Below are 23,635 nucleotides of genomic sequence, written 5' to 3' on the forward strand. Positions count from 1 at the left end.
AGTCTCACAACATAGGGTCTTTTCTTCCTAAAGCCCCAGCTCATGGAGTCATGGGATTATCTCAGCTTAAAAGAAAAATAAGCTTCTAAGTAGGGATAGGATACAGAGGGACCTAGACAAATTGGAGGATTGGGCCAAAAGAAATCTGATGAGGTTCAACAAGGACAAGTGCAGAGTCCTGCACTTAGGACGGAAGAATCCCATGCACTGCTACAGACTAGGGACCCAATGGCTCGGCAGCAGTTCTGCAGAAAAGGACCTAGGGGTGACAGTGGACGAGAAGCTGGATATGAGTCAGCAGTGTGCCCTTGTTGCCAAGAAGGCCAATGGCATTTTGGGATGTATAGGTAGGGGCATTGCCAGCAGATCGAGGGACGTGATCGTTCCCCTCTATTCGACACTGGGGAGGCCTCATCTGGAGTACTGTGTCCAGTTTTGGGCCCCACACTACAAGAAGGGTGTGAAAATATTGGAAAACGTCCAGTGGAGGGCAACAAAAATTATTAGGGGACTGGAACACATGACTTATGAGGAGAGGCTGAGGGAATTGGTTTCAGAGTAGCAGCCGTGTTAGTCTATATCCGCAAAAAGAAAAGGAGGACTTGTGGCACCTTAGAGACTAACAAATTTATTAGCGCACAAGCTTTCGTGAGCTACAGCTCACTTCATCGGATGCATACAGTGGAAAATATAGTGGGGAGATTTTGTATACATAGAGAACATGAAACAATGGGTGTTACCATGCAGACTGTAACAAGAGTGATCAGGTAAGGTGAGCTATTACCAGCAGGAGAGCGGGGGAGAGGGGGGAACCTTTTGTAGTGATAATCAAGGTGGGCCATTTCCAGCAGTTGACAAGAACAGTAGTGGGGGGGGGGGGGGGATAAACAAGGGGAAATAGTTTTACTTTTTGTAATGACACAAAGTAAAACTATTTCCCCTTATTTCCCCCCCCTACTGTTCTTGTCAACTGCTAGAAATGGCCCACCACACAAAGTAAAACTATTTCCCCTTGTTTATTCCCCTCTTCCCCCCTTTCCCCTCCCCCCCCCACTGTTCTTGTCAACTGCTGGAAATGGCCCACCTTGATTATCACAACAAAAAGTCCCCCCCCCCCCCCCCGCTGGTAATAGCTCACCTTAACTGATCGCTCTCGTTACAGTCTGTATGGTAACACCCATTATTTCATGTTCTCTGTGTATATAAAATCTCCCCACTATATTTTCCACTGAGTGCATCCGATGAAGTGAGCTGTAGCTCACAAAAGCTTATGCTCTAATAAATTTGTTAGTCTGTAAGGTGCCACAAGTCCTCCTTTTCTTTTTGAGGGAATTGGGATTGTTTAGTCTGCAGAAGAGAAGGGGGGTGGGGGGATTTGGTAGCTGCTTTCAACTACCTGAAAGGGGGTTCCAAAGAGGATGGATCTAGACTGTTCTCAGTGGTAGCAGATGACAGAACAACAAGTAATGGTCTCAAGTTACAGTGGGGGAGGTTTAGGTTGGATATTAGGAAAAACTTTTTCACTAGGAGGGTGGTGAAGCACTGGAATGCGTTACCTAGGGAGGTGGTGGAATCTCCTTTCTTTGAGGTTTTTAAGGTCAGGCTTGACAAAGCCCTGGCTGGGATGATTTAGTTGGGGATTGGTCCTGCTTTGAGCAGGGGGTTGGACTAGATGACCTCCTGAGGTCCCTTCCAACTCTGATATTCTATGATACTAGCCCTCCTGGCTGCAGAGAAAAGCTTGAAAATGTGACCCCCCTAAAAGAACAAAATTTGACATTTACTATTTTAAAAAATTAAGCCCTTCTCTTGATTTTGGGGGCCTGCCTCATGATTTGTTTAACTCTCAGGGAATGTCTATATAGCATTTCGAAGTGAGCTTCCCAGCCTGGGGTCGAAAGACATGGGCCAGGGGGGCTTGTGCTAGAACTCTAAAAATACCACTGTTGACAGCGCTTTGAAGTTGCAGTTTGAGCTGGAGTTTAGGCTTTGAAGCATAGGGAGGGGGGTCATATGTCTGTGGACCCAGGCTGGGAGGCTTGGTCCAAAATACTGTGTAGACATACATTTAAGGTTCACTGTAGCAAACAGGGCAATCTCCTGGATGGACCTTACTGAATTCAGTTAAACCTTATTGAATTAAGTTCAATGCCTTTGGTGTTGATGATATTAAAATACAGTTGTTGACATGTCATTACGGGATTGTATGTAATTTTCCTAGGACGCACGACTAATGTAAATCTTGGGAAATGGTAGGAACTTCAAGCAACTTTTTGAAACAATATGAACTTTTAAAATTAAGTGGGTTTCCCAGGAAATCCCTAGGAGGCAGGAGTATGCTAATATAATTCATCTGATTAGTCAAGAACTTGACTTTTGGAAGTTTTGCCTCCAGGAGAGGACCCATTGTCTGGCTGATTACCTTTTCATGGTCTCTTTGAAGACCCCCATTGTGGATAAAGGACTCACTTACTGATCCATGAGGGATCTTGTTCTGAGCAAAGGGAGTTAACAAAATTGAAACCACCAGAAAACCCCTGTGTGGGGATTTGAAGGCCTGCTCACCAGCCAGAGCCCATGCTGGAGTTGGGGTGACCTCTTGGAAGCTTATTAGCACGTGTGTAGGTTCTTTTATTATTTTTAATATGTTTTGTCTGTATTGCTTTTACCTAAAACGTGCTTGCAACCATTCAGCCTGGAAATACCCTGATCAGAAGGGAGAGAACCGTGGGTCTCCACCCAAGAGAGGCCACAGCTGGGGAGCCAGCAGCCTAGAGTGGGTGCCCTTGCCAGACCATAAAGGAGGAATGCAGGTGCAGTTGCCCTGAACTAATGTATGACCATAATAAATTATATATTAAAATATATAGTATCCATGTTATATATTGTATTGGTAAAATTATTCTAGAAAGCTATTAATACTTTTACTAACACGTGCTGTAGCGTTAATATCTCTTTATAAGTATATCATGTTTTTAAACAGACTTTTAATATTGAAAAAATTATTAAATATTGACCATGCTAAAATTGATTCTGCCATTTCCTCTTGAACCTTCCACCCTCAGGGATCTGGATCCTGCTCCCACTGCCTGTGGGCCCTAGCAGGGTAGTGAGTACTGTAGGTGCACATAATGATATAGAGAAGGGAAATATTGCTCTTGACAGGGCCCAGAATGGGCTAGTATGGAGCAGGACAGTGGTGTTGCACCTGTCTCAGTCTGTCATCTTGTTCTCCAAAATCTCAGCTTGCATACATAAAATAATGGTATTAAATAAGTCTCTGTTATGGTTGTGAAATCTCAAAAATGTGAGCCAAGCAAGACTGCAGCAGAGATAAATCTGCAGAGAGCCTGGAACAATAGCTCAGAGAGGTGTAAACTGCCTCATTCAACTAAGAGAGACAGGATGGGTGAGGTAATATTTTTTATTGGACCAACTTCTGTTGGTGAAAGAGGCAAGATTTCCAATTTACAGAGCTCTTCTTCAAGTCTGGGAAAGGTACTCAGTGTTACAGTTAAACACAAGGTGGAACAGATTGTTAAGCCTAAGGGAATGGGCGACAGCAGATGGATCACTTGATGATTACCTGTTCTGTTCATTCCCTCTGAAGCATCTGGCATTGGCCACTGTTGGAAGACAGGATACTGGGCTGGATGGACCTTTGGTCTGACCCAGTATGGCCGTTCTTATGGGGTTAACACATACTGTAAAAGACTGAAGTAGATGGCTATTTTTAGCACACCAGCCTGGGGTGAGCTAGCACAAGTCTGTCTACCCGGGCTGGGAGGCTTGCTCCAAACTGCAGCATAGACATACCCTGAGTGGTGTTGCCTGGTGATGCACACAGGCAAAGCTGGTTTTGTGTCCAGAGTTTGGAAAAGCACCACCATTTTCCTAATTTGACCCATTCCCTCAGAGAAAATGCTCTAGAAGCTTCAGCTGGTCTAATGTCCTTAAATCCATGCAGAACACATGGGATCTGGGCTTTTATGGCGTTGTTGGAAAGATTCCCCTGTATTAATTGCCCAGAACATATTGTATCTGTCTTGGATGTATAAAGAACTGAGTAAAAGCCTGTGGGTCCTAGATGATTTCAAACCTCATGCTTACAGCACCCAGTCATCCCTTCCATTCCTCAACAAAGGGGACTATAAACCAGCAGGTATCTGGAGGTTGCCTGGCCATTTAATTCTCACCAAATATGTTTTTGATTTTGAGCCCGCAATGATTCAGCCTGTAACAAATCCTTCTCTAACAGGAGTCCAGAGAAGAGGCTGATCCTTTATGGTGTCAATGCTTTAGATGAGGCTTTCAGAAAAGGGAACACGTGCAGGGAGATGAAAGAAGCATGGAAAGGGTCCTGCTGCCTTTTGGGGGGGAACCTCGGTCTGAGTGTGAGACTGCAGTGAGCAGTGGTCCTGTCACAGCACATGGGGCTGAACTTGGGTGAATTCTTGAGGTCCTTTCCACCCTTACATTTCTGTGAAGATCACATCCCCTTTCCTTCTTACACATGACTTATAACACACAGCACATCAAACAGAAGGAGCTACCTCTTCAGCATGTTCTGCTTCCAGATGGCCTGAATTATGGTTATCAAGAAAGAAACGGTAGCAAACTGCATAGGTGCTCCCGTGGCAGGTGTCCCGCCAAGCTATTCACAGGAGTGATATTTTAAATTTAACTACCACAGCTCACGTGCGCTGTGACTGAGGCCTGCTGCAGTAACAGTGCACTGTCCAGTTAAAGAACCACATTTTATTTGGTAAGGAAATGTTAAAAGCTAGCTGTAAAGGAGGGCTTGGGCCCAGCTGGGTGAACGTAACCCTCAATCCCCCTCTCAGAACACCACATGCCAGAGCCTACAACAGCCCAGCTGGTTGGCAAGGACACAGTGGTGCGTCTCCTGCAGGGGATGGGAGAGGTTCACCACAGGTGCAATACAAGCCGTACGGATGCTGCTTCCCAGCCTCACAGTGCTGACAGGCTCCAGCAGCAGGATCCATTTCCATGACATCTGTGGAGGTTGGGCAGCATCTCCTGATAGGTAGTGCTTCCTGCCAACCCTCCCTCTTTCAAAAGGCACCGCCTGCTTTTTGCCCTCCACTCCTCAGCCCCTTCTGGGCTGATCATTAACAGCCATGCGAGGACTGGCGCTTCAGAGGTACCATTTGGGGAGATTGTCAGGGGGTAGCTGCAGTTCAGAGCAGGGTCAGCCCTAGGAGTGCTTAGGACAAAGGGTCACACAGCAAGCTGAGGAAAGAAGCCCTCACCAGGGGAAGGCTGTTGGGATGGCATCAAGAGGAGTCCATTTCCCACTGACACCTTAAATTTAAAGCCAAGCCTGGGAGTTTTCAGCCCCCAAAGGCCTCCAGCTCCATGGGCTGGTGCATTACTAAATTCTTTGCCTAACAGCCCAGGGAGAAGCTGTGCTTCCATTGAGATCTCATCCCTTTACATCTCATTAATGGAAATCCCTGCTTCTAGTTCTCCTTAAGTGTAGGCACCACTTACAGCCTGAAGGGATGCTCAAAGACAATCCTGACTTGGGTAGGCTGGGTTCTTTGCCACCCCCAGCTCCACCAGGAGGCAGGAGCGGTTGTTCTGCCCGGGGACAGGATACAATGCAAGCCCATCTCACGACAGCCACAAGACCTGTGTAAAACTGGGCTCATCTGGAGTGACACATCCCCATGAGGGCAAAATCAGAACTGCAGCTCAGTGCCACAGAGGTTGCATGGCATCGAGGAGAAGAGCATGGGGAGGACGAACAGGGGACAAGACCCGGTGCCAATGTTTGGCAAGTGAAGAACAAAGGCCCAGGCCTGGGGTAAAGCAACTGATTCCTTGAAAGCTTTTTGAGGCCGGTAGGCTCAGGGAATGTCTACATCATAAGTGTAACAGCACTATACTGGCAAAATACTCCTGGTGTGGACGCAGCTTAAAACCAGCAACCCTTGCTTCTGCTGATATGGCTTGTTCCAGCCACCCTGACCAAGACAAGCTAAAGTTCCGTTTTGGTGGTATAGCTGTCTCTACACTAGTGGCTTCGGTTGGCACAGCTCAGTCAGTCAGCGATCACTGCTCTTCGCATCCCGGACCGACAAAGCTCTGCTAGCAGGAAGACGTCTGTAACGTAGACACCGCGGAAAGGGTACAATGTACTGCACCTTGACCCCAACTCCTGCGAAAATGCTGAACTGGCTTCCAGCTCATCAATACTTCCTCCTAACACCCAAAGGAGGGCCCTGCTATGGAGGAGCCGCACAAGCAGCTATCGGGATCTAGTGATGCACCGGCATCAGAGCACTGACCCTCTCCATGCCAAGCATTTCCTGCTCTCCCTGGTTACTTGCAAATATTTTATGTATGCTCCATGGTGGATGAAGCCTGTAATTAGGATACAGGAAAAGAACATCATTCTCTCGAGAAAGATACAGAAAACTTGGCTCGCTGTGTATGGTGTAGGGGGAAAGAAGTACAGACACACCAGCAAGTAGTTTATGTGCATTTCTATTGGATATGAAGATACATACAACAGATCCTACACACAGGTTATCTGTACCATCGCAAAAAGAGTTTGTGGATTTCTAAACAGCAGGAGCTGAGGAAAGTCCAGATACAGGCTGCAGCCCTTCACCTTAACTAACCTTCCAAAAACGAAGCGTGGTCCCATCAGGTCATAAATACATTCTCTTGCTCAGTAAGTCCCAGTTTGCATCGAGAGGCAGAGAGAGACTTCCCTGAGCTGACAGTAGTGATACTTCAGGCCATGGGGCCAGAAGACAAAACCAAAGCCGAGCTACATTGAGTACGTTCCACTGACTTTAAAGAGAGACCCAGGCTAATCAGCAGGCTAAGACCTCCTGCTCTGTGATGACCAGAAAGATTCCAGCTTGTTAGGTCCTGTCTCCACTAGAGACTTAATTCATTAACCAGAAAAGTCGTACTGGTTCAATACCGTTTGAACTTCAAGTGGAGACAGGATGAGTGTACTTCTTCTCCTTCTGCTGGCTGATCCCAAAAACAGCACTGTGGATGGTTTACAAGGGCCCTGTGCAGCTGCCTAGAGATAAGCTGCTAAGCAGTGTTGCCAGAAGAGAAACAGTGGGAAGAAAAATTAAAGTTCCCCACCAAACGGCACCAGTCTAAGAAAGATAAAAGAGTGGAGAGTGACTGAAATTTACTTGAGCTGATCATGTTTGGTTTTAAGCAAAGGAGGATGGTACTGAAAATAAAAGTATATTGTGAACTAAAGTTTTAGTGAGGCCTGCTTCAAAACTAGCAGAGGACTGGGGAGATTTACATGAGTGGAGGAGTTTAGAGAAATGGTGATCTGAGGGCCAATCCCAGAAGTCTTTGCTCAGGCAAGACTCCCAAACTGAAGTCCGTGGGATTTTGCCCCCATAAGGACCGGTTAAAGCAGCAGATTCCCCATCTCATGGGACTGACAGGATGGAGAAATGGTGCGCTGCTCTCACACTCTGCTGAAGGGAGAGATTGCATGCATCCATTTCTCTCAGCAATCTTTCCCTGCAGAGCAGCGGTCAGCCAGGAAGACGGTCAGATGGGTACGTTACTGGGGAAGGGTACTTGTGAATGAGGTGCTGTTATGACAAAGTCAAAAGGAGCCTGCCAGAGCACTGGAGCAGCGGCACGTCACAGCCAGTAGACTATCCATGTGGACATGGCTCCCTTCTCAGGGGCTGAGCCTAGAGCACGTTGCTCATGGGCCCAACTATTCAGCCAAGGACAAAGCTGAGGTTTTGTCTTTCTGGAACCACTGCTTTGTAAACACCTACCGTGGGGCAGCACAGAGGCCCTTCCACAGGGAAAGGGATCTAGACAATAACCTGGAGGACCTCCTCACCCCCTCACGGTATTCATGTGCAAAACAAGTAGGAAGTAGACCTTTGGATTAACTCTTTAATACACTTGTGCATGTGTGCGTATAGCGTAGAGGCAACTGTGAATTATAAGGCTATTGAGACATCAGCAGGTTCTGGAAATATCAAGAGTCCAGAGGGACGGCTGCTAGGGGGCTTTCTGATGTGTCCAAGACCCTACATTGTTTCTCCATTTCCTTTTGCTCCCATACAATACATGGACTGTATGACAAAGAAAAACAGCCTCTTCTCTCCTTCTTCTAAGGGAAAGAGAAAGTGCTAACCAGGAAAAAATAAGCCAGCACACCCCAGCAGCCTGTCTTCAGGCAGGTCGGTTTTAAACCAGGAAGGAGAAAAAGGAGCATCCAAGGCTGGGAAATGCTTCAAATTCTCCCCATTTCCACTCTCTGCTTTAAAGTCACGTTGAAAGCAGGACGGCTGCAGACCGCACTCGTGACATTTCCAGTTGTTTGGATGCTATGAGCTGGCGGGAGGGACTGGAGACGGTTCACCCATCTGGCCCCCTGTGCTGCTCTAGCTTTTAAAAGGGCATCACAGCCCACCACTAACAAGGTCTTTTAGCAAAAGGGCCAATCAGTTGAAAATCCGTGTATTAGATATCCACGCACACGCAGGAAAGTGGGTCAATCTAGTTTATATATATCCATATATAAAAGTGTATGTTGCCCTGCACATTGTTTTATATATCATATATATATATATGTATATATTAAAAAAAAAAAAAAAATCTCCAAAAGCCTAAACTGGAAAATCTCAAAGCCCCCAGTCTTGGGACTAAGGAAAGGACATTAGATCAGTCTGTGGAACCATTCATATGTTACCATCCCTTCCCCTATCTCCACCTGCTTAGTCAGCACAGCGAGAGCATTCCTCAGTCCCAACCTAACCCAAAGCTCCTATGCTCAGTTCTCCGGGGTTCTCCGCAGGTTCTGTGCAGTGCATTGGCTTTGCTGAGCGAAGACAATCCTCCCTGGGGCACTGCTGCGCTACAGCACCCCCTAGTGCTGGCTCACCAGAGCTGTCTTGAGATGGGTCCTTTAGGGGTTCCAGCGTGTCTGCTTCGGCCTGGGGTGTATGGGCACACAGGTCCTGCACCTTCTTGTTCAGGTCATTGCGCTCGGTCTGAAGGGCTCGGCAAAGTTTCTCCAGGCGCTGGATTTTCACCTGAAGCCCTTCCAGCTCCTTATCCCGAAGGGTTTTCTGCAAAAAGAGTCAACGGTCCCTAAGCAGCGAAGGTGAGGAATTGAGAGTCTTACCGCTAAGTCAGAAACCTAGAGTCTGAGGCCGGGGAAGAGAGGCAAAGGGAAACTCCTGGAAGAAACAGGCCAAGTTCACAGGCAAACATATCAGCAGTCAGCAAAGGACCCAACATTCATATGCTGTCACCACCCTTTTCAATCTACCTGTTCCCTTGCGGGGCAGGGAGTGACTGTCCATCTCGGTAGCACCTTCCTTTCAAACACCATCATTAACCCTTGCTTCCTCACCACTAGTTTGGTGAGTCTCATTATCCTCTGTACACTGAGGGGAAGGGACTTGCCCAAGATCACACAATGAGTCAGAGGCAAAGCCAGGAACCAGACTCTTGGTACTTACTCCCAGTTGCCTGTTCTAACCACTAGATCGCTCTCTGATGCAGTCGCCATTGGCTATTTGCCAGTCTCAGTGTACCCAATAAAATGCAAAGCTGAACCAGACGCCTGAGAAGGTGCCGCAGCATGGTACCACAGACGGGGCTTACCTCCTCGGCCATCTCCAGCAGAGCCTTGTTGCTGCTCTCCCAGCGAGACCGATACACAGTGGTCTCTTTCTCCAGCTTCTTGATCTTTTTTGTCATCTACAGAAATACAGCAATAAAAGGAAAAGAGAAACAGTGATACAGAGCGTCGCGATCGGACAGTTTCTACAGCACCCTCGAGGGGGCATGGACATTCCCAGAGCAAGGGGTCAGATGCCAGCCGGCCCAGGAAAGTGCAGCAGCCCTTCCGCCTTGCCTTATCTCACCCACTGGAGTCAGTTTCACTGAGAGGGAATATTGACCAGGCCTCCCCAAGCCTCTGATACCCACCACTCACTGACCAGGGCACAACAAACCTGAACAGGAACTGGGACTAAGCCACCCCCATGCCCAGCTCTAAACTCCCCTAACCTTTGGGAAGGCTCAGGTGCAGGCTCTGCCTATCACGGCTAACCCTCGACCAACCTCCCCCACCCCACCCCAGACCAACTCCACCCACCCCATTGCACAGGAAAGCTCCTTCTGCTAATGATTGCTGAATCCAACTGGTATACTTCCCAGGAGTACATAGCTCCTGGAAGATTTCTGAGGATGGTGAAAGCTGGCCTCCACGTAATCAAGGAGTTGCCACTTTACCAGCTTGGAAACCCAGTGGGGATGTTGGCAGACAGTGGCTCTAACACATCAGAGAGGACCATGCCAGCTCTCTGGCCAATAGGGGTGGCAGCCACAGTACCTTTTCCATCTCCTGTTTGAATGTAGTGAACACCTCACTGCTTTTGGAAAGCGTGTTCTGAAACTCCTCAAACTTCTCTGTGTAGAGGGCCAGCTAGGGAGAGAGGGAATTACAGCTCAGCGCCGAGTACCTTGACACTGCACAGCAAGCATCTCGTTCCAGCCTCCCTTCCCCATTCCTCCCCAGTTCAGCGTCCAGCATGGGAGAGGCTGGATTTCTGTGAAGAACTGGGCTGACTCTCAAGATTCAAGCCCTTGTGGTTCAGTTGGTCCTGCTCTGGGCAGGGGGTTGGACTAGATGGCCTCCAGAGGTCCCTTCCAACTCTGTTATTCTATGATTCTATGATTCAGTAGAGTTCAGGGCTCTATGGTGTAACTCGCAGCACCAAGCTGCTATGCTCAGAGTCCTGGACTAGACAGAGGGGAACAATCCTCCCGTCTTGCTTAGGCCCAGTCCTGCAAGGTGGTGCATGCCCTCAACTTCCACTGACTTCAGCATCTCACAGGATCAGGCTTTCTGTCCCATGTGAAAGAACAACCTACCTCAGCACTGAGAAAGATGCTGGTAACACTGGGACCTCTTCCTTCCTCCAAGGAAGCAGAGAGATTAAAGGGCATAGGGAGGTCCCACCCTGCATTGTACCTCCTGCGCTGTACCAGGAGCCAACACACCAGTCCGGACCACCCCCTTCCTCCCCCAGGGAAACGGGTTTCCTTCCACCTCTTTGCAGGATGAAGGGAACATAAGAGCCAGACAGCCTGGGCTGTGCTACGTCACCTGCTGCTTGAGATGGGTCTCCTGCTGCTTCATCAGCTCACACATTCTCTGAGACTCCACGGCCTCTTTCAGCAGCTAGAGGAGAACGAGGGAGATGGGAATGCAGTTAGCTAACTGGACTCCAGGGAAGAGCTTGAGTCCATCCTAGCTCGGGAAGGGCCAGCTGGGTCAGAATCAGACACACCTGCAAGGCAGGGGCTTGGCACTGATCCAATAAGCACAGCCAATGCTGAAGAACAGACCAGGGCTTCTATTGCTGGGGACGGCCACTGCAGAGGATACTGGACTGGGACAGCCTGATCTGGCTGGGCAATTCCTTACCTCCCAACAGGCCAGCTGCTCTTAGGAAAGCGTTAGCAGGGAGGCGAGAACTAAAAGATTCAACAGGATTCTCTAAGATAGTTGCCAAAGCTGGAGACTTACAAAGTCCTTCTCCCGCTGGTGTCTCTCCTCTGCCTCCTTCAGCATCTCCTGGGCCTGCTGGAGCTTGGCATCCACCAGCTGCTGCTGCAAGTCCTTGTGTTTGAACACCTTATCAATATGCTGCCAAGGGAAATACAGGGGCTGTTACTAACATGGTCACCTAGGCTCTGCTCCCCACATAACGTGTCAGCGATTCCACAGGAGCAGAGGGGCATATGACCCAGGAGGACATGTCCACAGGCCACCCAGGAGCCCTGTACGTTCTATGTGGGGCATGCCCACTAGTTCATAGTACCTGGGTTACCGAAGGAGGGACCTCAATGGTTTCAGTTCCAATAACCCACGTGACTGCAAGGGAGAGGCACCAGTCCGGTGCTTAGAGCACAAGGCTCCTGGGTTCTAATCCTCTCTCTGCTACTGGCTCGCTTCACCTCTCTATGCCTCAGTTTCCCATTTGTAAAATGGTGATAAGGAGTATCAGGCAGGTCTGGGGTGAATAGCTCTGTGCAGCCAACAGCACTGCAGTTCAGTGTTATCATGACATAAATTAATATCATCCCAGTCTCCAGGAATCCACATCACCTTGTGGGTGCAGGTAGGGGGTGTATGTGAAGGAAAAGAGGAGGAAACGTCCCCCTCCCAGCCAGCCCAGGCCCAAGGATTCCATCTGCTCTGCAGAGCCCCCACCCTATCCCTCCTAGGCCCCAGGATTTCTCCTGCGATGGGTGCCCCACCTCCTCCCGCAGCTCATACTGCTCAATGAGTTTTTTCAGCCTCTCTGCCAGCTCCATGTTCTCCTGGCGCAGCTTGGAGTTCCGCTCATTGTGCTGCTCCATCTGCAGCTGGATGTCATTCAGCGTCACCTGGAAATGGGACGTCACTTCCTTCCGCTTCTCCTCCTCCTCCCGTGCACGCTGGACACCTTCCTCCTATGGGAGAAGAGGAAAAGGAACAGAGGGACCCAGGTCAATCCCCCGTGTAATGTACAGGGAATATCTGGAACAGTTGACCCACAGAGCAACTTACCCAGATCACCCTGCCCTCCAGGGCACAGGTGCTATTGTTTAGGCCAAAGAGGAAAGAGGTTTGAGTGGCCCCTGCCCTGCACGCTCCCGTCCCTAGCCCATCTTGGTGCTCTTTCCGCCCCCCCGCCCCTGTCTCCAACTATCCATCCACCTGAGACAAAAGGCAGGCAAGATGGATGAGTCAGATCTGCCCATTTCAGCTGTCCTGTCCTCCGCTGGGTAGGTTTGGCGATGGGGAAGAGATGGGCAGTATCATGGAGTGAAATCTAACACAGGGCTATGCAGAAAGTGGGCTGGCCTCAGACAGTCTCACACAGACCAGACTGACCTCCCATGTAGGGTACAGCTGAACGCCAGACACTGCTTTCTACCCAGGGGTTCCCAGCTAAGAAAACTCAAGAGTGCAACTGGTACTCCAGGCTCCCAGCTTCCCACCTTACCAAAGAGCCTCTGTGCTGGATGCCAGGGCACTGCCATTGCACAACTCCTTCATCTAAGATGCTCCAGCCCATCACAAAGCACCAGTTGCTCTAAACTGTCTGACAGTCTCACTAGCCATGCCAAATCCCCAGTCTTCACTGTCTATGCAAGCGAAGAAGCAGTGCAAGATTAGCACACTAACGAATGGCAGGCAGTAGGCAATGGCTAGTACAGCCAAGCCCTCTGGTAAATGGGAACAATTACCCTAACAGGTTGGCAACCACTGATCTGGGGAAGAGAGAGAAAGCAGTTCCGTTCCGTTGGTGCCTTTCTCTCATGTTCAGAGCCCCCAAGGTGGGAAGCGAAGAGGCTCTTGCCTTGAGGGTGCGGTTGTGTCTCTGGAGCTCGCGGCACAAGCTCTCCAGCTTGCTGCGGGCCAGGATGGCCTTGCTATGTTCACTCCTCAGATGATCCTTCTCCTGTACTAGCTGCGTCTGCTTCTTCTGAAGGATTTTCATCTGCTTCTGGGAGTTCCTGTGCTCTTCCAGCTGGAGGGAGGGAGAAGCAGAGAGGGAAAGATGCAGCAAAGCAGACTCCAGCTACACCCCAAGGAGAGGGTTCTGGGTTCAGGGTGAGAATGTTCTAGCCCCCAAGAGAATTATGATAGCATCCCAGTGCAAACAGCCATTGCAGTAATGAGGCCTGGAGAAATCCATGGCTTATACAGGCCCCCATTCCAGCAAGGGCTCTCACTGGGCACAGCACCTTTCCTACAGCCAGGGGTTGGCTCTAGTATTAAATACTGTCCTTGAGTTAGATGAAGGTGGGGTGTGGAGTGCAGTGTTCTCTCAGTGGCATGGGCACCTCTATCCCTGGACTCATCACTCTAGAGGAACCACTTTGGGCACCATTTGCTACTCTGGATTCCGATGGAACTTATTTCTGTGAGGAAGGCTCTGAGTCAGGCCGTTCCCTGTACAGCTAATCCATATCCATGTGCTTATTTCAGGTATTACAATAGCTCTTATATTGTGGAGAGGGAGTGATGTCTAGTGGTTGGTGCAGGGGAAATTGGGAGTCAGGACTTCTGGATCCCATTTGTGGCTGTGTCAGTGATTCTGGGGCAGTGATTTCCCCTCTTTGTGCATCAGTTTCCACACCTGTGAAATGGTGATGAGGCTACCCGCCTGGTAGAGGGATTGTGAGGTTTCTTGCATGCAAGGTGCTGTGGACATGCTAAGTATTAATCAACCCTCACAAACTCCATGAGAGATGGGTCGGTAGCATTATCCCCTGCTCTAGATTCACAGATTCCAAGGCCAGAAGGGACCATTGTGATCATCTAGTCTGATCTCCTGTATGGCACAGGCCATAAAACTTCCCCCAAATAATTCCTAGAGCAGATCTTTTAGAAGAATATCCAATCTTGTTTTAAAAATTGTCAGTGATGTAGAATTCACCCCGACCCTTGGTAAATTGTTCCAGTTCTAGAGTTGGGGAAGCTGAAGTACAGAGAGAAGAAGGGTCTTGCCCAAGGCCACACAGCGAGTCAGTATCAGAGCTGGGAGTAAAATTCAGGAGCTCTTAGCCCCCCAAACTCCATCCACTAGACAGTACTGCCTTTCTGAATAGTCAGTCTCCCCTTTGGTATGCACTTCCCTTGAGCCTTATCTCTGTCCCAAGCACTATGTTTCCTGGGCCGTGTACTGTTTTGTCCTCTCTCAGTGTAGTGTGTTGGGAAAATGGGACCTGCCAGCAGATATAACAGCACAAGGGTGACACTGAATACCAGGCCAGTTCTATCTCAGGAGCACACCACAGCTGATTCGTTGCACTTGAGCTCTTTGGCCCTACCCCGGCTTGTTTTGCTCTCTCTGTGCAGAGTACGGTCCAAGTTAGCAGGCCAGAGAAAGACGGTCTTTAAAATGGCCAGATATAGCACTCCTGACATCGATAGCAGGGTGGAGCTTGGAAATCCACCCCACAATACCAATCTGCCCAAGGCACTTCTATACTCGCTTATACTTCTGCTGTGCAGAGACGGCTAAATGATCACTAGAAAACAGACTGAGCCTAACAAACTCTCTCCACCTGGGGCCTAGCTGCATTTTTGAACCCAGGTGTCCAGAGAGCCTAGGAAGCCATGTTTCACGTGAAAATAACTGCAGCATATGCATGGGCTGTCCCCCTCAATCTAGGGACATGTCTGTCTCCTGTGTCGCCAAACAATCTCCATCCCTCGGCCGTCTCCCGCCCTAGAGCCTGAAGTGTAGTGCTAGGAACTGACCAGCTCAGCATATTTCTTGCACAGTGCCGCCAGCTTCTCCTCTGGGGTGCTCAGTGTGTTCAGCGTCTGCATCAGCAAAGTGATCTCCTTGCCTGGAAGGCAAGCAGAAACAGCTCTTTCACCCAGAGCTCTGGGTCACAAGGCAAAGGGGAAACACCCAGGTGGAAACCAGAAGCTGCTACATTCCCTGCTCCAAATACACACAAAACCACAGCTCGGATCCCTGAGGCACTTCTCAGATTCTCCACATGAATTTAAGCCATCAGTGTAATTTAATTTGGGGCGGTTTCCTTGGGAGGATGGACTCCAGAGACCTAGGTTCAATTCCCTGCTCCGCCACCGACTTCTTGTGAGACCTTGAGAAAGTTACTTAAGTCCAGGTCCTCAGAAGGTATTTAGGCACCTCACTGATTTCAATGAGAGTTAGGTGCCTAAACAGAAATCTTCCCAGGCCTAATTTTTAAGCCTTACTCAGACCCAAGCCCACCTGACGTAAGCCCAAGAAGGTCAAGTTGTTTCCCAACCTGACCCCAACACTTCCCCACCCCCGAACCTGCATCAGCACCACTGCCGTCTCCTGCTGGGGGGTTGGATCTGCTCCCCAGGCCCATGGGATCAGTGCGGAGGCAGCTGCAAGTGTCTGTGTGCATTGTGCCTCCTCAGCACAACCAGTCTGCAGCGCACACGGTGCAGCGAGGTGGTGGTGCTCAGTACGAGCAGAGCAGGCAGCCACCCAAGTGCTGACCCCCGGGCAAGAGGAGTGCCGACCAGAGCCGGTCTGGTTGTTTTCCCACCTGACCCAGACCCGACACCTGCAGTCAAATCCCACAGGGTTCGGGTCAGGCTGCAGGTCTTTATAGCTAAATACCTTTGAAGATCTGAGCCTCAGTCTTAGTTCCCCATCTGCACACAGATCCCATGAGAATAAGTACATTAAATCAATGAGATGCTCAGATATTACAGTGCGGGGGGGTCCTATCAATACTAATATAGATGGCTGGATAAGCAACTTGACCTACGCTGTACAGTCAGCATGTGGCTCAGCAGGGAATAGAACTTGGGAGTCTTGGACTTGCACGTCCAGGTTTAACAGCTAAATCACCCCAACCCCTGGTAAATGCAGCAGAAGAAAGAAGTTTAGTGCATAGCTGTGTGCGCAATTTCATGCCTAATTTGTAAATGCAATTACAATAAATGTAGATGCAAATTATACAGGCAATTGCACACTCATTTTGCACGCTTACCCTATTTGGAAATCCTCTATTGCTAGCTTATGCAGATCAAACAGGGCAATTTACTTTCTCACCCAAATGCAGGAATAACTGATGGTCTCTGTAGGATCTCACCTGCATCCTTTTCTTTTATCGAGTGTGTGTGTGGGGGAAGACAGTTCTTAGAAGCCGTGCACTCAGCCTGGCCCGAAGCGCAAAGCTGTACGTACATGCCCTGCCCAAAACTGTGTGCACCTGGAATTCAGAGACTCCGTCAGTGCTCAGGGCTGGTCTGTGCCTGAGCAGCACAGGGCATATGTCTTCACATCCCTATGGCACATGGAGCCATATCGTTTTTCAACATTGCTGTGCAGTGCATGGCTAGGATGCTTATTTCACTGGCTTTAGCAGAGGGCAGTTAAATCACTATGAAAATGGAAGGCCCCAGGAGGAAAGTTCCCCACCCCAGAGTGGCCACAGACCAAGGCTAGGAACCCCTACCGAGACCCTTGGCTTTCTTTTTCTCCTGGGCCCGTTTCTGATCACGTTCCCCACACTCGTCGTTGGCTCGGAACTCTTCGGTCCCCTTGGAGCCCTCCTTCTCTCCATTCATCTCAGGGCAGCCTGGCTCCTGCTCGCCGTTCCTGGGGGATTCACTCCGGCACTTGTCTGCTTCGTCTGGCTCCACGGGCTCGCTCTGCCCACCATCATCTCCTGGACCTTCCTGGCTGGCATCCACACAGTATGTGTTCAAGATGTCCTCCAGCTGCCTGCTCAGCTCTTCAGAGACATCACACGTGGCAGGCTGGGAGGATTTTGTCTCCTCCTCCACACAAGAAGCTATGGGAGATAGGTGAGGACAAACACATGACACTTTCTCTAACAATTTCTATCCTGCTAGCTCCTCTCTGCTGTAGCCCTGTGTAATAACCAGAGAGCAGTCGAAAGGCTTCCTACCAGGGCCAGCAAACTTTCAGCAACATACATTCTCCTGGGTATTGCATCTTTAACTAGCTGCTCTGACAGTGGAGCTGCACTTCTAGCTAAGTTCCCTTCCAATCGAGGGAGCATGACCAGGCTCCCAACATCTGTTGGTGGCAAAACTCCCACTACGTTTATTGGGAGCAGGCTCAACGTGCGTTTTCCTTCATGAGAACAGCCTACTAATATCCATTCCTGGAGTGAAGTATATGGTTTAGAACCTTTCTCCTTATGCACCACCCTGACAGCTGAGGTCAGTAAGGTCCTCCTGCTGAGAATCCCGATTTGATCTCTTGAAGATTGGCAGCAGTTGATGAAGTCATCGCAGCCACTGGGCATTCACCAGACCCCAAATTTACTGGTCATTAGTGTGGATGGCAGGGTTCATTTCAACCAACTACTTACTTGACTAGAGAGCTTTCCCCAGCTGGAGGATTATTTTTGTTATTTCTATAGCACCAATAGGAGAGCAAATGCATAGGCTCATGGGTGGTGGTGGTGAGGGGGCAACTAATAATAATGCAAAGTAAAGCAGGTCTGTTTGATTTTTTGACTCTAAAGTCCTAGAGGTCAGAGCAATGGGTGAACAGTAAATAATTCAATACAGCCAACTCAGAACCAGTGGTGGATGCATCTTCACCCCTTTGTATCCACCATCCCATACACACGGTTATTACTTTGGGACTGCACATATACAGACATTACACACACCTGAAATGAAACCCAGGACTCTGCTTCTAAAGCCACAGGCCTCCTGCATGTGAGTGAATGGAAATTTGTTACAACAGCCACCCCAGAGAGAAAGCCAAGCTAGACTTGGCCACTTAGTTCAAAATGGAAACACACCCTCATTCTTATCCTGCTCCTCACTGGTCAGGCTCTCAGCATTGCCATCAGCAGAAGGCTCAGAGTTGCATGTCCTGGACTGGCTTGGGGAGTCCCCAGCTTCAGGGGGAGCTGCAGCCTCGGCTAAGACTCCTTCCTCTAGCACCAGATTGCTGTTCATTTTGGGAGGACTAGCAGGCAGCAAAGCAGCTTTGTTCTCCCCACCTTGGTTCTTCATCAATGCTCTTCTCCCCACTCAGTCTCAATAAACCCTGGTGAAAGAGAAATGTCACCTGAGTTTAGTTGTAAGAAATGAGGATTCATGGGATTTTAGCAGAAATCACCACCCTGCAAGAGACTGACTGTGAGGTGAAATCAACAGGAATCGACACATTCAGAACTGGGAGAGCAAGGTTCTTCACTGACCCTCCCCATCCACTGCTAGTTGTAAGACTCATATGCTGCCTCTCACTCAACAGCAGCTTTGTGAACCCCATTCTGCTATTGGAAAGCACACGCATCCTTTCTCCCATATCTCCAAGCTATCCCGCTCGCCATAAAGGGTCCCATGTCTGGATAACTGTTCCTCCAGTTGAGTAAACTGCTCCTCCAAACCCCTGGAGTAAATGGTTCTCTCACTTTCGTATTCTGCAGACTGCAGCCTTCTGATGGACCCAAGTTCCCATCCCTCACTTCATGCTTTGCTCTCAGAACATTTCATTCCACAAGCCACCAGGAAATAAGTTCCATGGATTAGCCTAGAGGGGACCATGCAGGCTGACATGAGAACCTCTCTCTCTAGGATTGAATGCATTGCCTTTACTAAGCACACAGGCCCTCCTAGCTCAGGAGCAATGGACAGAGGCCAAAATCTTGAATCAGGATCCTCAAGGCAGAAGAGGGGCCAGCATCTATTAAAACAACAGGTTCATTTGGCTGGAGGGAAAGCATGCAATTTCCAAGAAGAGCTGGTGGTCAGCAACAAACAGATCTATCAACAGCTCCACGAAACACAGACAGACAGACACAGGCCAAATTCCACCTTCTTTCCATTTCCATGCCCCTCCAGGGATACACTCTCTCTCTCTCACCCTCAATCTCTCATTCACCACGCAGTTGACAGGGAAAGCAATTGCTGCAGCCACTCTGCAGTCTCCCATTTCAGAGGCACTTCTAATTATGAAGCACAGGCAGCTTATCTGTCCCAGGACAATTTGGATCCCACCTCTGATGAGAGAAAAGCGTTGTCCCAAATTTGGGCATAGCGCCCCACGGGTAAGTCTTCTCAGAGGGCAACGAGGGCACAACCAGCCACGTGAAGCCAGGGGAGGCAGTTAAAAAGTAATGGGGGCCAGGCAAGCACGGCATCTAGTCGTGCATAGGCCCCACGATGGGCCCGTCTCTCACATGCAGGCCCAGCAGCACCGGCTTCCCACACTGCACACAGCCCCCGTGTCACGAATGCCCCCTCTCCCTGTGGCACCCCACGCGCTGCACACATCGCTACGTTACCCAGTGTGCCCCACCCAGCTCTGCAGGGCCCACAGCCTCCACTGCCTCAGCTTCCCCTGCCAGCGCCCTACGCCAGCCCCCCCTGCACTGTGCCCCCCAAGCTGCCCTAGATACCCCGCGATCCCAGCCCCCATCCACACACACACATGCCGCCCCGCTGCTCCCCACACCCTCTCCAGGCCCCGCCCTCTGCCCCCCAGGCTGCAGGCAGGGACGTCACCCCTACCCTGCAATGACATCACCGACGTACCGCGTGACGTCACCGCCGAGTACCCTGACGTGGCTCCCTACCCTCAGCCAATCAGTAGCGGCCGCCGGCCGCACTCCGGCAGATTGGAGAGCCCCCTACATACGGGACCCCACGGCGCTCGGCGGCCCCTCGTCCCCGCGGCGGAGCTCTGGGACCGGGCAAGCGGTTGCAGCCTCCAGCCCGGGCCTCTGAGCGGGTACAGAGAGCGCATGCGCCGTCACCCGCCGGGCCCGCCAGCCAATCCGCGAGCGGGGCGGCGCGGGGCCTGCCGGGAAATACAGCTAAGCGGCGGCATTCGAGGCGGGCAGCCGATGCGACTACATTTCCCGGCGTGCCTCGCGCCAGGAAGGGCATGGGGGGAGTGGTGCGGGCAGCGGGAGGAGAAGCCCCCTCCTCGTGCCCTAAGTGGCGGGGAAGCCGTGAGGAGAGGGGGCAGGAAGGCGCTAGCCCGAGGGGGGGGGAAGCCGTGAGGAGAGGGGGCAGGAAGGCACTAGCCCGAAGCGGGGGGGAAGCCGTGAGGAGAGGGGGCAGGGAGGCACTAGCCCGAGGCGGGGGGGAAGCCGTGAGGAGAGGGGGCAGGGAGGCACTAGCCCGAGGGAGGGGCACTAGCCCGAGGTGGGGGGGGGAAGCCGTGAGGAGAGGGGGCAGGGAGGCACTAGCCCGAGGTGGGGGGGGAAGCCGTGAGGAGAGGGGGCAGGAAGGCACTAGCCCGGGGGGTGGGGGGGGAAGCCGTGAGGAGAGGGGGCAGGAAGGCTCTAGCCCAAGGGGGGGGGGAAGCCATGAGGAGAGGGGGCAGGAAGGCACTAGCCCGAGTGGGGGGGGGAAGCCGTGAGGAGAGGGGGCAGGAAGGCACTAGCCTGAGGCGGGGGGGACGCCGTGAGGAGAGGGGGCAGGGAGGCACTAGCCCGAGGTGGGGGGGGAAGCCGTGAGGAGAGGGGGCAGGAAGGCACTAGCCCGGGGGGGGGGGGGAAGCCGTGAGGAGAGGGGGCAGGAAGGCTCTAGCCCAAGGGGGGGGGGGGGAAAGCCGTGAGGAGAGGGGGCAGGAAGGCACTAGCCCGAGTGGGGGGGGGAAGCTGTGAGGAGAGGGGGCAGGAAGGCACTAGCCCGGGGGGGGGGTAGCCGTGAGGAGAGGGGGCAGGGAGGCACTAGCCCAAGGGGGGGAGCCATGGGGGGACAGGGAGGCACTAGCCTGGGGGTGGGGAGAAGCTGTGAGGAGAAGGGCTAGGGAGACACACATGCTGGGGTGGGGTGGGAGCTATGAGGAAAGGGGAGGCCTCATGCACTAGCCTGGCTGCTGCAATATCTGAACCATAAATTCAGCAGCAGGTTTAGTTCTCCTCTCCCCCGCAACCTTTCCCCCTTGCTTTAGGAAGTGACAAAAGCAGCTTTTTTGTTGATTGTGTTTGACAAGCGTTACAGGTGGAGCACAGGAAGGGGTGCCAGGCATCTGGTTTTCAACTGGAACACCCGGTCAAAAAGGGACCTTGGCAGTGCTGTTAAAAGTCAGTGGGGCTAAGGCAGGCTTCTTGCTGTGTGCTGCCCCTGCCCTGAGCGCTGGCTCTGCAGCTCCCAGTCGCTGGGAATCCCGGCCAATGGGAGCTGCAGGGGCGGTGTGAGCAGTGTGCGCTGCCACCTGCCTGTGCCTCGGGGCCAGACATGCTGGCCACTTCCTTGAGCAGCATGGAGCTAGGGCAGACAGGCAGCCTGCCTTAGTCTCGCTGCACCACTGATTGGGCGCCACCTGAGGTAAGTGCTGCCTGGCTGGAGCCTGAAACCCCCTCCCAAAGCCCCTGCCCCAGGTTGGAACTCCCTCCTGCACCCCAAGCCCCAGCCCTGAGCCCCCTCCTACACTCCTAACCCTTCATCCCCTGCTCCACCCCAGAGCCTGCACCCCCTCCCACACCCCAACCCAAGCCCAGTAAAAGTGAGGGAGGGTGGGGGGGAGAGAGCATGAGTGATGGGGTTGGGCTTTAGAAAAGGGGTGGGACAGGTGCTGTGGCAAAGGTATTCAGTTTTGTGCAATTTAAAAGGTGGCAATCCTAAAGGACAGGCAGAAGCTACTTTGCCACCTTAATGTTAAGAGTTTACCTGCACCCCAGCGCAGATTAAAATGCCCTAAGCTGCACTGCAGGTAGAAGGGTAGCCTTGGTCTGGAGCAAATCTGTGCCACTGATAAAGTCAAGAAAATGACCGAATGGAAACAGACATAGGCTAGGCTATGTAGCCCTAGTTACTATACAAAGGAAGTTTGAGTTCTATGAGTGGCTGTTAAGCTGTTTGGGGAACAGCTGCATCATTCCATACAAACATGGAACGGATGTTAGCTAAGATGGAAATTGCGTTCCTCATCCTTTACATGTTGGTTCTGCAACTGTGGCAGGCTGAGTTGTACACTTGATCCCCAGGAACCATAGGACCAGGTCTGGGCTGCAACATACTGCTTACTCAGCAAAGGTAACAAAGAGAACATAACGGCCATACTCGGTCAGACCAAAAGGTCTATCAAGCCCAGTATCCTGTCCTCTGACAGTGGCTGATGGTAAGTGCCCCAAAAAGAATGGACAGGTTATCAAGTGATACATGCCCTGTCACCCAATCTCAGCTTCTGACAAACAGAGGCTAGGGACACCATTCCTGTCCATCCTGGACAATAACCATTGATGGACCTTTCTTCCATGAATCTATCTAGCTCCCTTTTGAACCCTGTTATAGTATTGGCCTTCACAACACCCTCTGGCACTGATGTCTTCTTTAGAGGGCCACATTTTGTCTAAAGAAGAAATCAGTCTTGACAGAAAGTAGAATCTCAGTTATGAACACCTTGAATGGAGGTTGTTTGTAACGCTGAACAAATTATGGTTATTTTCAAATGTTTACAACTGAACACTGACTTAATACAGCTTTGAAACTACTATGCAGAAGAAACGAAACAAGCACAGAAAGTTTCCTTACTTTGGCAATTTAAAAAAAAAAAAATTCTTTTAGATTTTGTAGTTCACATTCAAAACAGTACTTGTGCTGTATGTGTTTTTTGCTGCTGCCTGATTGTGTACTTCTGATTCCAAATGATGTGCGTTGTTGACTGGTCAGTTCATAACTGAGGTTCTACTGTACTAAGGTTGGAAGAAAATTGCAGCCCCAGCAGTTAACATGTAGTAACAGCACACTCATGGATTAATTACTGCTGGACCAGGTAACCTGTATGAAAGTCTCCAATATGATCTACAATATATGCATCATGCTGTTTAATTAAACCTTGCCCCGTGAATGAATTAGTTGGGTAATTTAAAGTGCAAGCATGTTGAGGCAGGGACCTGTCTCCATTTCCACAGTGCTGCCTACATGCCATCCAAAATTGGGATATAGGATGGTTAAAGTAGTGCGTACTACCTTTTATAGTTTGGGCTTAGTCTTACTACAAATGGTCTCCTACAGCTAGGAATGCTCAGTCCCAGCTGAGTGGATAGGACAGAATGCAGAGTTTGAAGACTGCTTTGATTAGTACTTTTTCCTCCTCCAGCTATGTGGTTAAAGAGTGAAATA

General features: G+C 50.7%; 1 protein-coding gene across 1 annotated transcript; it reads right to left on the reverse strand.

The window, feature by feature from the left end:
• Positions 1–8,624: 8,624 nt before the first annotated feature.
• TXLNA (taxilin alpha) lies at positions 8,625–20,319 on the reverse strand. Its single transcript, XM_074934283.1, has 11 exons — positions 20,093–20,319; positions 18,352–18,602; positions 17,026–17,364; positions 15,314–15,405; positions 13,404–13,574; positions 12,316–12,510; positions 11,582–11,701; positions 11,159–11,233; positions 10,382–10,474; positions 9,649–9,744; positions 8,625–9,107 (listed from the first exon to the last, which is right to left on the reverse strand). The coding sequence occupies exons 2-11, from the start codon at positions 18,566–18,568 to the stop codon at positions 8,790–8,792; spliced, it is 1,716 nt and encodes a 571-aa protein (XP_074790384.1). The 5' UTR covers positions 18,569–18,602; positions 20,093–20,319; the 3' UTR covers positions 8,625–8,789.
• Between the last annotated feature and the right edge of the window lie 3,316 nt (positions 20,320–23,635).

Source organism: Natator depressus, chromosome 19 (genome assembly GCF_965152275.1).
Source record: "Natator depressus isolate rNatDep1 chromosome 19, rNatDep2.hap1, whole genome shotgun sequence".
NCBI lineage: Eukaryota > Metazoa > Chordata > Testudines > Cheloniidae > Natator > Natator depressus.